This window comes from Chrysemys picta, chromosome 1 (assembly GCF_011386835.1).
Source record: "Chrysemys picta bellii isolate R12L10 chromosome 1, ASM1138683v2, whole genome shotgun sequence".
Classification (NCBI taxonomy): Eukaryota; Metazoa; Chordata; order Testudines; family Emydidae; genus Chrysemys; species Chrysemys picta.
In genome coordinates this window covers 295,624,768-295,639,382 of record NC_088791.1, presented here as the reverse complement: position 1 = coordinate 295,639,382, position 14,615 = coordinate 295,624,768, and the positions used below count along the sequence as shown (strand labels likewise).

At 43.9% G+C, this 14,615-nt stretch overlaps 1 protein-coding gene across 1 annotated transcript; it reads right to left on the bottom strand.

Moving 5' to 3' along the window:
• Positions 1-819: 819 nt before the first annotated feature.
• On the bottom strand, positions 820-5,046 carry LOC135984006 (apoptosis-associated speck-like protein containing a CARD). Its single transcript, XM_065598191.1, has 3 exons — positions 4,920-5,046; positions 4,404-4,725; positions 820-1,905 (listed from the first exon to the last, which is right to left on the bottom strand). The coding sequence occupies exons 2-3, from the start codon at positions 4,416-4,418 to the stop codon at positions 1,588-1,590; spliced, it is 333 nt and encodes a 110-aa protein (XP_065454263.1). The 5' UTR covers positions 4,419-4,725; positions 4,920-5,046; the 3' UTR covers positions 820-1,587.
• Positions 5,047-14,615: the final 9,569 nt, after the last annotated feature.

Genomic DNA, 14,615 nt, shown 5'->3' with positions numbered 1-14,615 from the left:
CACTGTCCCCACAATGGAATTCCCCAGGATCAAGGGTAAATCTTGCTCCAGGAGCCCCAATGCAACGAAAATCAGAATTATGGGCACAGCAGCTTCTCCTTTCTCAACGGGGAGGTCCAGTGTGATGGCACACCATAAAAAACAGGAAATTGTTTACAAAACACAACCTTACATTACAGTAAAGGCTCTTCATAAATGCACACACTTAAAGCTGGAAAATGGGGGAAACTAAAATGAAGGGTGTTTGCATCTACTTAAACAGTCAGTTACAACACAGAGGGTGTGCCTCTCTCATAATCAAGAATTCAGAGTAATGAAGTTATGTCATGCAATTAAATTCATTCTTTTAAAAAGTGTACTTCAACCCTTAAAGAGGATGGTATAATTTTCCTTTGCGGGCTTATCTATTAGCAATTATTTACTGAACTTGAAAGCAAATAAGTCACTAACTATCACAGGTACCGTAGCCTGGAAAATAAGGCATTCGTGTCAATGTCTGTTTCTCTTAGCAAGAAGCAGCATATCCACATGATTGATACTTTAAACACTTAATAATAAAATAAACTTAAAAGACTGATTTGAGAAAATGAGCCCTTTCCCAAGGTTTAAAGGGCTCAAATGCGACAATGCATTCATTTAACTTTATACATGTAAGTAATGGTGCTGAAGTAAATGGGATGTTAATATGTCCTTAAAGTTAAGCATGTGCTTAAGCACTGCAATGTTGCCAACGCATTCACAAATCGAGTCAGTCCCCTCAAAAATCATGATTGTCTTAAAAACATGAGATTAAAAAAAGCATTTTGAGTTGTTTTCATTGGCCTTTTTTGAACATTTATTGTTTATACTTTATACTTTTTCTTTGCAGTCATGAGACCAAGAACTGTACTTTTTATTTTAAACAAAAGCTGAGATTCTCATATAATCACATGACTCAAGAAGCAGAGGCTTTACCAAAAAACACAAAATATTGTACGACTAATGGTACAATTGCAAGAGTTTGCAGCACTAGTTCAGTTCTGAGCAGGGATCATTGTGTGTAAAGTTAAGCACCTGCAAATCTTTAGGGGCATAACTGGAGCCAGGAAATGGACTCAGAAAATGGTAAGTGAAACCTGGCTCTGAATTAAAGATTGACAGGTTAAAATCTGGGCAATTTCTGTTCTCTTCTGTCATTTCTAATAATGCTCCTGCTTTGGCTGGGAAATGTTCTCTCTCACACTTTTTCGGGTAGGACCATCCCTGCCTCTCTGTGCAATGTAGAGGGTGGAGCACAGTGTCAGTGTAACTCACTAGTGAATGTGTGTTACACGTCTCACCTCTCTGCCTGCTCTCTCAGACTGTTACAGCTCCATTTTATGAAGCTTTGGCAGTTTGTGCTTTTAGCACTAGAGGTCCACGGGTTGGTCCCCAGTATGTTAGCCAAGATGGCGGCCATCACCTCAGCACAAAGCAAATAGTTATTTATGTACATAAATATTAGAAAAAAAGAGCAAATGTTGAAAATCAAAGTTACAGAGAAGGAGATACAATTCCCCCTCCCTCCCTCCACATGCACACACTGTGCAGGGCAGAGCTCTCCCTAGGTTATTTCTTAGCAGGTCTCAGTGTCTCAGAGAGTTTCTCAGCCAGATCTCTCCTGTTTATAGATTTCAGCACATTCACTGTCACTTCCGTCCCATAGTCCTCTCCATAGTAGCTCAGTAGGGATTGAGTCATGTCCACAGGTGATGCGTCCTCTAATTTACCCATGGGGATATTGTCATAGTCCCTCTTCAGCTTAAATTTGTTCAGTTTGAACTTGAATTTTTTGAGCTCATCCTTTGTCAGCTCTTCAAGAATGTCATGTAAGCAATCGCTCACTGCTTTCTCCATGGCGGCTCCTTCCTCAGCTCTCTGAGCAGCCTGCGAGAGGAGAGACAAAACCAGGAAATGGTTCACAGAAAAAAAGAGGAATAGTCAGAGCAAAACTGAAACTAAAGCACTCACCTCACATCAACCCCCTCCCTTCTTGCCTAGCGCTCCCTCCAGTCATGCAAACAAGAGTTGCTGCACATTCGCTTTCAATCCCAAATGGAAAGCCGCCCACAAAACACTACACTGGTCACTTCCTGAAACCAAGACAAAACTAGGTCAGGCCATTGGAACAAAATCTATCAGGTGAGAAGAACACAGAAGAAAAGAACAGGAACAATAGTGGCGCCATCCAGCTTTTCTTTCTAATAGAAAAGGGAATGATTGTGATAGTAAAATTTGTACATCCTGCTCTCCAATTTCCCCTAGTTTGCCCCTTCCATTAATGGCACATCACTCTGCTGGGTGTATAAATAGCATCCAGAGTGGGAAGAGCACCACACCATGTTTAACTCCCCCAACATTTTGTATGTGGTCTCACAGAAGGGGCAAAGGAGCATTAACCATCACTGCAGTGTGTGTGCTGGGGCAGAGCGTGGGCCTGTAGCCCAGAGGGGCCAGCTTACCTGTATTATGTTCATTGTTATTCTGCTTTATTATATTTAGTAGTATTGCAAGGAACCTATAGACTTTTATCCTGTAAGATTTGGCTTTCGTAGATAGTGTGACGCTTGAGGCCTATACCTTTGGTACAGATAAACTTAAGTAACTCATAAGTTATAGGGAGCTGAAAGTAGCATGCAAGAGGGGGAATTTTGTCCAGAATACTGACATTAGCCACCCACAGAACACAGCTGACCCCAGCACAGAACATAGCTGACATCAGCATCCAGAAAGTTTCAGACAGAACCTCTGACCGCAAAGCTGCTATGACAGTAAATTGACGTGTATGCTAATAGGGTAACATCATACATATACTAACCTATAGAAAACGAACCCCTTAAGGGGAGGAAATACAAATAAGGACCTCTATTGAATATGCAATGGAAATGGCAGTGTCAGCGTAACCTACTATAAAAGTAACATAGCACGGGCAGCAGAGAGGCTGGAGAGATGTAGACCTTGGGAGGGCAAGATGAGGATGATGACTTTGATGAGAAAGATAATGGTTAACATTCCAGGGGGTAAGTATGGCTTTCCAAATGTACTTTCTGTATTATCTCTATCTGCTTTGTTGAGTTTGTATGTGTATAACTTTGCAAAATTATGAATAAAGTATATATTTGTAAATATATATATAAAGAGTTCCTATAGTGTGAGTGTTGCACCTGTGCACCTTGGGGTTCCCAAATTATATGATAATTACTGGGCCTGATCTTGGGACAAGAACTTGTTTATCGTCAAGTTACATTTATATATACCCAACTTCGGGTCAGGCTACAGGACGAGGAAGTTAGTGTTTAAATCCAAAGCCACAAAATGTATGTGCTGGGAGAGGGGGTTGAGCCATGATACAGGAAAGAACGGGTGGTTTATGGTTCAATTGTTGAGTTGAACATACACGAAAGTCTAGAGGCAGGAAAGTGATTTATTGCAGATCAGGTGGGAGTGGTTATTACACTGAAAGAATTAACAGATCTTCACAGTAAGGTGCTGGGGGAATAACAAGGGGACATTTTTTCTGTTAGAAGTGGGAGGAACCATTTCTGCCTCTCATGCTCAGCACTAATCTATAGTGAGGTCAAGATCTAGGGATTGTTGTCTCCGTTAGCCGTTCTGAAGCCACGTGCACACTAGAAATGCTTTACTAGTATAATATGCCCACAAAGTGCTCCTATTAGAGATACCACCATATTGACAAATGTGGGCTGTTACTATAGCTTATTCCACCACCATCCCCGAAAAAAAAAAAGCTATACCAGTAAAAATGCCTTCCTCCTCATCGCACACACAGATCTGCTTGGTTTTCTGACAGGCTGTGTCAGATGAAGGGAGAGGGGCAGAAATTCAAGCAGCGATGGCAGAAAACAAAGGTTGAGTCAGAAAGGATGAAACACAACGAATTCCTCCAAGCCTTTGCTGAGGCTGTATTACAGGCCAAGTGAAACTTCTTAGCCTCCACTGAAGTTGCCAAATCCTGCCGCAAGGAGCTATCGGGCCTGATGACCTACAACCTGCAACAGAATCCAGCACCAAGCACCACAAAAAGTTATCATCCTAATGCACTGAAAAGGTCATGCACACTTGGGAAGCTTTCTCAAATAGCCACTTCACCGGCACCCACCAATCAACAGCCTAACTGCATTCCTGGAGTTCCTTACATTCACTCATCAAGACGTTCTGGACACCATAAAGAAATCTTGACTCAAGACTTGTGAATTTGACCCATGCCCTTGCTGGCTTGTGAAAGAGAGTCATGATCAGCTTGGTCAGGTCTGAAATAGCCAACACCTCGTTCAGAGAATTAACCTTCCCTTCCTCCTTCAAACACAGAATAGTTCAACCAACACTGAAGACACCCACTATCCTCTCCATTGGTAGATTCTTACCAGCCTTCGCTGCATCGATGTGTCTCTCCGACAGATCCCACAGCTTGATGGCTCTCAGCACCTCCATGCCTATCTTCTGATCATAGTCTTTCCTATAGTAGTTGATCATCCCATTGATGACATCCATAGGCTTTGCTGTTTCCAATATGTCCCAGAAAGCTGGTTATAATCACCTTCTACCTTGATTGTATTCAGTGTGAACTTGAACTCCCAGACCCCTTCTGCCTCAGATCTTCCAGGGTTTCCAGCAGAGGATAGTCCACTTCCTCCTCAGACATTACCTGAGCTGACTCCTGGAGCAGAAAAAATCAGGAATCTGCATCTGCAAACAAACAACCCAAAATGTTTTCTCTTCGGAACTAGCACCTCTCTCTAATGCGCTCACAACTCAAAGCAATTCTCTCCCTCCATCCTCCACTATCATATCCACAAACCTGAGCAGATCGCTTAAATCTCAAAGCAACCCCCCCACACCAAGTACTTATCCAATTCCATCTCTGTTCTGCTGGAATTTACCTGACCTGTGCTTGTGTGACTGGAGAGAGAGAATGGAAATTGCAAAACACAGCGATGATACTGATGCAGATCTATGAGAGTAAAATCTAGCAGAAGAGAAGGGAGGGGGGAGTGAGAATGCCACTGGGAATTGGTTAAAGAAGCTGCATTGCACATTGTGCTGTAGTCCAGACTTTGAACTGTGCACTCGGGTTAATCTTGCTTATCTTCAAGTTGTTTTGGAAGGAGAAATGACTGCCTGGGAGAAGTGAAAAGTGAAACTGTTTCAACTGCTGTGCTTATCACCTGCAGCTTAATTGCCAGCCTTGTCTCTATAATTGTCTGTTTTCCCCACTCAACCCCCTACTTATGACATGCTTCTCCTGTGCTGGTCTGCAAAGCCATTACCCTCTTTTCTCATTCAGATCCCTCCCCAAAACCCACATCTCCTGCAATCCCTGTAAGAAACTGGTCAATCGGGGTGAAGTTGGCTGTTTGTCTGGCCTTGGAGAGCTGTAAAGAGAGCTGGATTCAATAATAAAGATTTCATTACTTGGAAATCTCCTGTTGTATCATAAAATTTGCTTGAATAGCTCCTGTTAATTTAGAACCCAGTGTAGGAATAATTCAAATGATTCCTTCCAATGGGTATTACTGTACATTTTGAGTGATGGATCTCAACATGCCCTCTCTTCTCCTGTTAAAGGAGTGAATCACTCTGCTGGTTGTATGCATCCAGATCAAGAGGGAAAGAACATCACTGCATATGTAACCTCCATTACAATTTGTGAAATCAGATCATTGTGTCTCCTAATCAGCCTACCATGCTGTTTAATTTAACTACAATGGTGTTAACTGGATCAGAATCTCAACAGGAAAATAAAGTAACAACAAACATGAATCTAATTCACACAGCACAAGGAGCTCTTTTTAAAGCTATTCCATGTGACTTCCAGAATGCAATCCAGAGTGTGGGGTCATGTCACTCCTGCCCTGTAACTTTGGGCGCCTCACAATCCTTTGCTGCTGTAGCTCCCACCTGGGCCACTCAGAAACAGCCTGCCAGCATACAAACCACGCTCCGAGTGTTTAGATGAGGTGGGAGTGGTTATTACACAGAAAGCAATTAACAGACCTTCACAATAAGGGGTTGAGGGAATAACAAGAGGGAATTTGTTCTGTTGGACGTGGGAGGAACCATTTCAGAAGCCATGTTCAGCACTAATCTATAGTGAGGTCAAGCTCAATGGTAGGGACTGTTGTCTCCATTAGCAGTTCTGAAGCCATGTCTACCCGAGGAGTGCTTTACCGGTATGCAGCGATACTGCTACAGTATACTCACAAAGTGCTCCTATTGCAGATGCAGCTATACTGATGAAGCTGGGCTGTTACTACTATAGCCCGTCCCTGAAGAAAACAAGCTATACCAGTAAAAGCGCCTTCCTCCCCGTCACCCACACAGGTTTCCTTGGTTTTCTAACCGCCTGTTGCAGATGAAGAGAGAGGGACAGAAATTCAGCACCAGTGGGAGAAAAAAGGCTTCATCAGACAGGATGAAATTAAAGAATTCCTCCAAGTTACAGATCAAGAGAAACTTCCTGTCAGTCTCCAGACTGTACAGGGAGATTTTGCCAATTCAGTAAAGTGCCTGAAACCACTATGGCTTATTGTTAAAAGCGGCCTATTCAGCAGTCTCAGCTTGACCATGGCAGGAGGGGAGAGGGTTTGGGGTGCCACAGAAAGGGCAGCTTGACCCCACATCCTTCCTGATAAGAATTGTGTTGAAGTTGCTGATACCTGCATTTTAAAAGAGCAGGATGTGTCCCAGGAATGTCTATTGGGGTCTCAAGGCTGCAAACTCTGGAAAAACCCACACCTGGTTAATCAATAATCCGAAGGAGTCTCTTGCTTGACCATTGAAACTGCTTACTTAGCAAATTTTCCTTAAGGGACATGTCATTCTATTACTAATGTATAAAAGGGGGGAAAGTTTGAGGTAGTTGGACTTGTTTGGGGACTCTTTTGAACTCGTTTTGGACTCTCCCTCTGGATACTTCTTGCAGTCCCCACTGGCAGACGGAAGATTTGGCCACCGGACGCCTGCCGCTATGTCACTGGAGAGCCACACTCAGCTTTGGTAATTATCAAGGGTTGGGGATGTTTTACTAAACCTGTTGTGGACGTGTGTAAGTGCTTGAGACTAAGTTTAGCTTTAAGTGAAAGCACTCTTGTGTTGTCCTGTTTGTGCCAGCCATCTATCGGTCGGACGGCCGTGTCTCCCCTGGTTTATTTCCTGACACCACCTTACACAGAGTCAAAGTTACCAAGAGCTTTGGGTTGACAGAACCCCGGGTAACAAGACAGGTTTCCAAATCCTGCCCCAACAAGCTATCCAGGGTGGTAAACTGCTTCATCAGGCCTAAGGGGCCTACAACCTGCAACAGAATCCAGCAGTAAGCACTGCAAAATGCTGTCATCCTACTGTGCTGAAAAGACCATACACACTTGGGAAACTTTCTCAAATAGCCACTCCACCAGCACCCACCAATCAACACCCTGCCTGCATTCCAGGAGTTCACTACATTCACTCATCAAGAGGTTCTGGGCACCCGAAAGAATTCTTGACTCCAGACTTGTGAATCTGACCCATGATTTTCCTGGCTTATGAAAGAGAGTCATGATCAGCTTGGCCAGGACTGAAAGAGCCAACACCTCATTCAGTGAAGTAACCTTCCCTTCCCTTCCTCCTTCAAACACACAATAGTTCGACCAACACTCAGGACACCCACCGTGGATACATTATTTTTAGCCAGCTACTGCCCACTGTCCTCTCCATTGGCAGATTCTCACTAGCCTTTGCTGCACTGATGAGTCTTTCCAACAGATCCCTCAAGTTGATGGCTCTCAGCACCGCCATGACTATCTTCTGATCATAGGCTTTCCTGTAGTAGTTGATCAGCTCGGTGGTGACCTCCACAGGCTTTGCTGTCTCCAGTATGTCCCGGGAAGCTGAGCCATCAGTTTCCTTGGGAAATACCAGAGTAAATCTCCAAATGTCTCAGGAGTTCCATTCTTTAGACTTTCTTGGCTGATTTCCTGGACATCACTCAGCTTTGGCTTACAAAGGAGCTTGTGAAAAGCTTTCCCCTTCCCTGGAACACAAAATGAACATATGATCTGAGCAGCTTTCTGAAGACAGGGATTCCCAAACAAAAACTTTTGTTATTTTGGAGGTCATGTTGTAAATTCTGAATAATAACTTACAGGAGAAAATACAATGGTAACTGGCAAGGAAAGGCATATGTGGCTAAACCCACCCATTAGATCCGGCTCCTTTATTTTTTTTAGACAAATACTTTTTGTTTCACATTAATTTCTTGCCCCCTTCTCTCCAGAAGCACCATGAAGACAGCAGCAGGAGTTGGGGAGGAAGGCCTGATGGCATCTAGCCCTTTCAGGGCAGCACATGTGGAGTGCGTGGATCTGCGACCTGAGGAGGCAGGGGCTGAGATCAGAGCATGCTCACTGGATGATCTACAGAAAACACAGCTAACACAAAACTTGAAAAGCAAAGAACTGAAAAGTTAAGATGAACACTGTACAACCGCTTTTCCTCCAACCGGAGACACACATCTTAACCCTTCCACAATCCCCATACACCTCAGAAAACTGCAAATTTAACTCTGTCCCCAGTAGGGATCCCAACCTTTCAGCACCTCCTTCTACCTATTCGATGCCACTACCATTACCATATCAGACTAAACTCCCTCCCCTGTCCTTGACCTCCATCTCTTCTGCACAGTTTTGTGAATTCACTCATGCTTAGGTTTGAAGATTTTCTTCAATTCAATACAAAAGCACCATGACTAGCAAAACCCATTCCCCATGCATCATATTAGCCCCATGCCTCATATAAGCCACAAGGTTCAGATGTGGAGAACATTAGGGGGGGCATATGACAAAAGGCAATATAGTATTCCACTCCTGAACTGTTCAGAAAGGCATCTGCCTACTGGACCCAATGGAAGTAGTCATGTAAACCACTTTCCCTGTTGGATTACATCAGTTTATGTGGATTAATTTAGGATAAATAATGCCAATATTTTAACAAAATAATTACATAGCACCAGTGAGACCCCCAAAATGCTCACTATGTATACATTTCTGATTTTAAACACACTGCATTTTTTAGACATAGGAGTATGCAAATCCATGAGTCTCTTTTTAGAGATAATCTTTTTCATCAGCTCCTTGGTTGTTTTTTTTTTTTAAGCCAGTTTTTATCTGATTAGATCTTGCAAACTACTTAATAGATTTACTTAAAAATCCAAAGAAAACTCAAGCTTCACTCAGAAATTTTATCCTGAAAAAGTGGGAATGAATACATAATTTTTCTTTATCTCTACCATACTAAGTTGCTCAGTCAGATAAACATTTTTATTAATCTCCAGTACAAATGTGCCTTTCCTGGAACTGCACCTTGTCAGGATGTGAAGGATTGTGTGTTCCACTGAACCCAAGAGCTTTGCCACAAGGAGTTTTAACTCATAGATTCATAGATTCCAAGGCCTGAAGGGACCATTGCGATCATCTAATCCGTTCTTCTGTGTAACACATGCCAGAGAATGTCCCCAGAATTAAGCATCCAAACTTGATTTAAAAACTGTCAGCAATGGAGAATCCACCATGAAACTTGGTAAATTGTTCCAATGGTTAATTACTCTCACTGTTAAAAAAATTACACTTTATTTCCAGTCAGAATTTGTCTAGCTTCAACTTCCAGCCATTGGATCATGTTTATACTTTTCTCTGATAAAGTGAAGTTCCCATTATTAAATATTTGTTCCCCATTTAGGTACTTAAAACTGTAATCCAGCCACCCCTTAACCTTCTCTTTGTTATGCTAAATAGACTGAGCTCCTTGAATGTCTCACTATAAGGCAGGTTTTCTAATCCTTTAATCATTCTTCTCATTCTTCTCTGAAACCTCTCCAATTTATCAACATCATTCTTGAATTGTGGGCACCAGACTGGACACAGGATTTCAGTAGCAGTTGCACCAGGGCCAAATACAGAGGTAAAATAATCTCTGTACTCCTACTCAATATTCGCCTGTTTACGCATCCCAGGATCACTTTAGCCCTTTTTGACCACAACATCACATTGGGAGCTCAAGTTCAGCTGATTATCCACCATGACCACCAAATCATTTTCAAAGACACTGCTTCCCAGGATACAGAACCCCATCCTCAAAAACGAGAAGGAGTCTGGTAGCACCTTAAAGACTAACAGATTTATTTGGGCATAAGCTTTCATGGGTAAAAAAAAGCCACTTCTTCAGATGCATGGAGTGAAAATTACAGATGCGGGCATTATATAATGACACATGAAGAGAGCTTAAGAATTGTTTCTGCCTTTAACACTCAGATGCCCAACTCCGGTCAGCTGCTATGCCTGGGAGATGAATGAATTTCGTCAAATTGGGTCTCTGACCTCCTCCGAGAGAGCAGTAATCACTGCTCTGTGGAGTCATTCTTCCTGTCTGAGCCAATATGAATGACAAGGGCTAATTGTCGAGCCAGAAGAGAGTTTCAGAATGACTCTGTAGCCTGCTGGTTAGAGCATTGGTGTAGGAAGACCCAAGTTCAAATCCCTTCTCCACATCCCAGAAAGGGAGGATTTGAAACATGTCACATCTAGGGGATGCAAATATGTTTCCTTACCCTGGGCACTAAAATGCTTAGTTACAGCTCTTGATCTGATGTGTGAAGCACCCACAACTTCACCAAGAGAGGGAAGTCTAAGACGGAGCCTCCAGGCTGAATGGTGCAGGTTTAACTTCTCTCACTTCGCCACCTCCTTTTGTGGACCCACTCTGGCCATGCCTGGCAGAGGGGCACTAGCTTTGATCACCATCCACCACCCATAGGCTTGGGAGCAGCCCCCCCCAAAGAACATTCCCTTCCCCAACTGCCTTTGGGCCTGTCATGTGTTGACCTGTTTTGATTGTCCAATTCCCTGCAGAACCTCCCAGGCACAGGCAAACCGGATTGCCTCTGCTCTGGGGAAGCTCGTTGTGGGGTAGGTTTTGCTCCTGCCTGCCTCACAGGCTTTTTGGGGTAAGGTGCCTCATGCTCCATGCATGGGTGCTGCTCAGACTGGTGGTGCTAAGCCTGGAGGGAACTGGTGGCAGTGTACTGCACTGTGGGGTAGCTGTAGATAAGGTCAATGTCAGGTGCTTTCCTCTCCCTGTCCCAACTAAGGGCCATTGGGATTGGTTCCCACGTAAAGGGATGTTGGTGTAGCATTAGCGCACATGTGTCAAACTCAAGGCCCGCGGGCCACATCCGGCCCGCCATACAATTATATCCGGCCCGCGAAATCGTTTTATATATCTGTTTTTAATGGCCCTGTGATATGACGCCCCAATAACACACACTACAAATCCCATGATGCAGTGCAATTGCCGCCAACGGCAAGCCGTGGTTCAAGTTCGCGGTCTGTTGATGTATACAACGCTAATATCAAATCAAAGCTAGACCCCAACAATGGCCAAGAGAAAAATTGATTCTGAAAACCGAGGCTTTCAAAGCCGGTGGGAGAATGAGTATATGTTTACTGAAATTGCAGGTAAACCAGTGTGTCTCCTTTGCGGGAGTAATATCGCTGTAATGAAGGAGTATAACCTAAGACGGCACTACGAGACGAAACATGAGAACAAATTCAAAAACCTGAGCGCAGGACAGAAGCTACAAAAGGTAGAGGAGTTGAAGAAGAATTTGACATCCCAGCAGACGTTTTTCACCAAAGCAAAATCACAAAGTGAAGCTGCTGTGAAAGCAAGTTTCATTGTGGCCGAAGAGATCGCCAAATCAGGACGGCCGTTTACCGAGGGGGAATTCGTAAAGAATTGTATGATGAAAGTGTGCGACGTCCTTTGTCCAGATAAAACGCGAGCGTTTGCAAATGTAAGCCTCAGCAGAAACACTGTTGCTAATCGGGTTTGTGAGATGGCGACTGATTTGAAAACACAGTTGATTGAAAGAGCAAAAGATTTTGTTGCATACTCCCTTGCCGTGGATGAAACTACTGACGCGACTGACACTGCACAGCTGGCGATATTTATCCGTGGTGTGGATTCCAATTTGTGCGTAACAGAGGAAATACTGGACATTAAATCGATGCACGGGACAACGAAAGGAGAAGACATCTTTGGAAATGTATTTCAAAGTGTAACCGACATGAAACTGCCGTGGGAAAAACTCGTTGGACTTACAACAGATGGCGCACCTGCTATGTGTGGTGAAAAAAATGGACTGGTGGGAAGGATGCGCTCAAAGATGCGGGAGGAGAACTGTGCCGGTGAGTTGACAGTGTATCACTGCATCATACACCAGGAATCGCTGAGTGCTAAAGTCCTAAAAATGGATCATGTGATGAACACTGTAACACAAACCGTCAACTTTATCAGAGCCCACGGTTTAAATCACCGCCAATTCCAGTCTTTTCTGCGGGAAATAGATAGCGAGTTTGGCGATATGCCATATCATACGGAGGTCCGGTGGCTAAGTCGGGGAAAAGTTCTCAAAAGACACTTTGAGCTGCGAGAGGAAATCTGCCAGTTCATGGACAGTAAGGGGAAAGACTGCACAGTTCTGCGGGATGAAAAGTGGAAATGTGAGTTGGCGTTCCTGGCTGACATAACGTCGCATCTTAGCGCTTTAAACCTTCAACTCCAGGGACGGGAGCACATAATAACCGATATGCATGATGCAGTGAAGGCATTTCAAGTGAAGCTGCGCTTATGGGAGACACAAATGCACCAATGCAACTTGTCTCACTTTCCCTGTTGCCAAGTAATACGGAACCAAGAAAGTGCCACAGTTTTCCCAAATGCCACCTTTGCTGAAAAACTCAGCGCGCTGCGCACTGAGTTCGCACGGCGCTTCAGTGACTTTGAGGCACAGAAAAGTAACTTCGAGCTGCTTCGCAACCCATTTGCAGTCGATGTGGAAACCGCACCTGTAGAAATGCAGATGGAGCTGATAGAACTGCAATGTAACGGGACACTGAAGGCAAAGTACGACACTGCGGGGCCAGCACAGTTCACTCGCTTCATTCCTGAAGCGATGCCGCAGCTCCGCCAACATGCGGCTCGAATCCTGTCCATGTTTGGCAGCACATATCTGTGCGAGCAGCTGTTCTCTGTGATGAAAATTAACAAAACGTCACACAGGAGTCGCCTCACTGATGAACACCTGCAATCGATCCTGAGAATCTTCACAACACAGAACCTAACCCCAAACATAAACGAACTTGTTGCAAAGAAAAGACTCCAAGTATCAGGCTCTGACTAAATAGGACAAGAAAATGGAATGTTATGATTTGTTATGATTATACTTTTGCTTTAAATTCAATTTTTTATTTATATTTTCAGATTTTTTAATATTCCAGCATGTACAGATTTTGAATGTATTGTATTGACAGGATATTTTTTTATGAAGAGCAAAATATTTTAAGTTGAAATGTATTTATTTTGGAATGATATCCTGTATTTTGGTTCATATTAATGGTTAAAAAACATAAATATTTAGTCTGTTAAATAAATGGTTATACTGTTCGGCCCGCGAGTTTTGAGTTTTGGCCCCCTGTGCAATTGAGTTTGACACCCCTGCATTAGCGTGTGGATGTTTGTTTCTTCCCCTGGTGGTATCTCCCCTTCCAAGCTGGGTTCACCACCTCCAAGATGTGTTGGAGCTCATCACCCGAGTTTCCTGGAGGGGTGTTGGGAGAGTCAGTGCTCCTGTTCCACTCAGGAAGGAGAGGGCCTTGCTTGCAGTGGAATTTTCCTTTCCATTTCCCCAGTCATGTGATTTCTCACAACTTTTAGTTTCACGCCTTGCCCCAGTCTCTTCTAGCCAGGGTTCAGCTCATGCAGCATCCTTCTCTCTTCACTTCAGCAACTGCCTTCGTAGGAACCAAAGCAGAGTTGCAGTAGCTGCTTCATCCCAGAAAAGTGAACTGGAACTTCTGAAAGCTGGTAAGGTAAAAGCGGTAGAGTCCTCAGTGAAGTGACTGTGTACAAATGACCCTTCTTACTCGACAGGTTTGCTGCACATCTTCATTTCAGATCTGCAGACAACAACCCCTCTTAGTCCTGGAGCGAATTCTGTGGCTCTAATTCTGCAGCTGCTCCATGCACAAAGCTCCCACTGAAGTACATTGAGGTTCTAGCTTTAGCACATCACTTAATCTGTGCTATTTATACAGTGCTCATCACTTGGTGTGCACAAGCAGGTGTGCACCTAGGCTCTTTGAGCGTGTGATCTGGCTTCTCACTCTCTGGGGCAACAGGAGGCAGTTCAGTAGCCATGGCCCAGGCAGGTCTTGGACTCTCTGCCAAGCTTTCCATGAGTGCACAGCGTGGTGGTGAGTTTGGAATGTGGGAGCTGGAACTGAGATGCACCAAACTCCTGGATGCCACTAAACATCCATTAGCAGGGATCAACGTTCAGTCCCTACTAGGCTGGGCTGTATTCACCCCGTCACCTCGCAGTGAAAGGCTCTGCAGCCCATTAGCAATGTGGTGAAACATCCAGTTCCCTAAAAAGTGCTAATTTATGAGAGGGCGCACCTGTATATCACATCACAAAATAACTATGTTAGAAGAATGTAAAAAGTTAAACCCAAAACTTAGGAAATGTCACTATTACAATT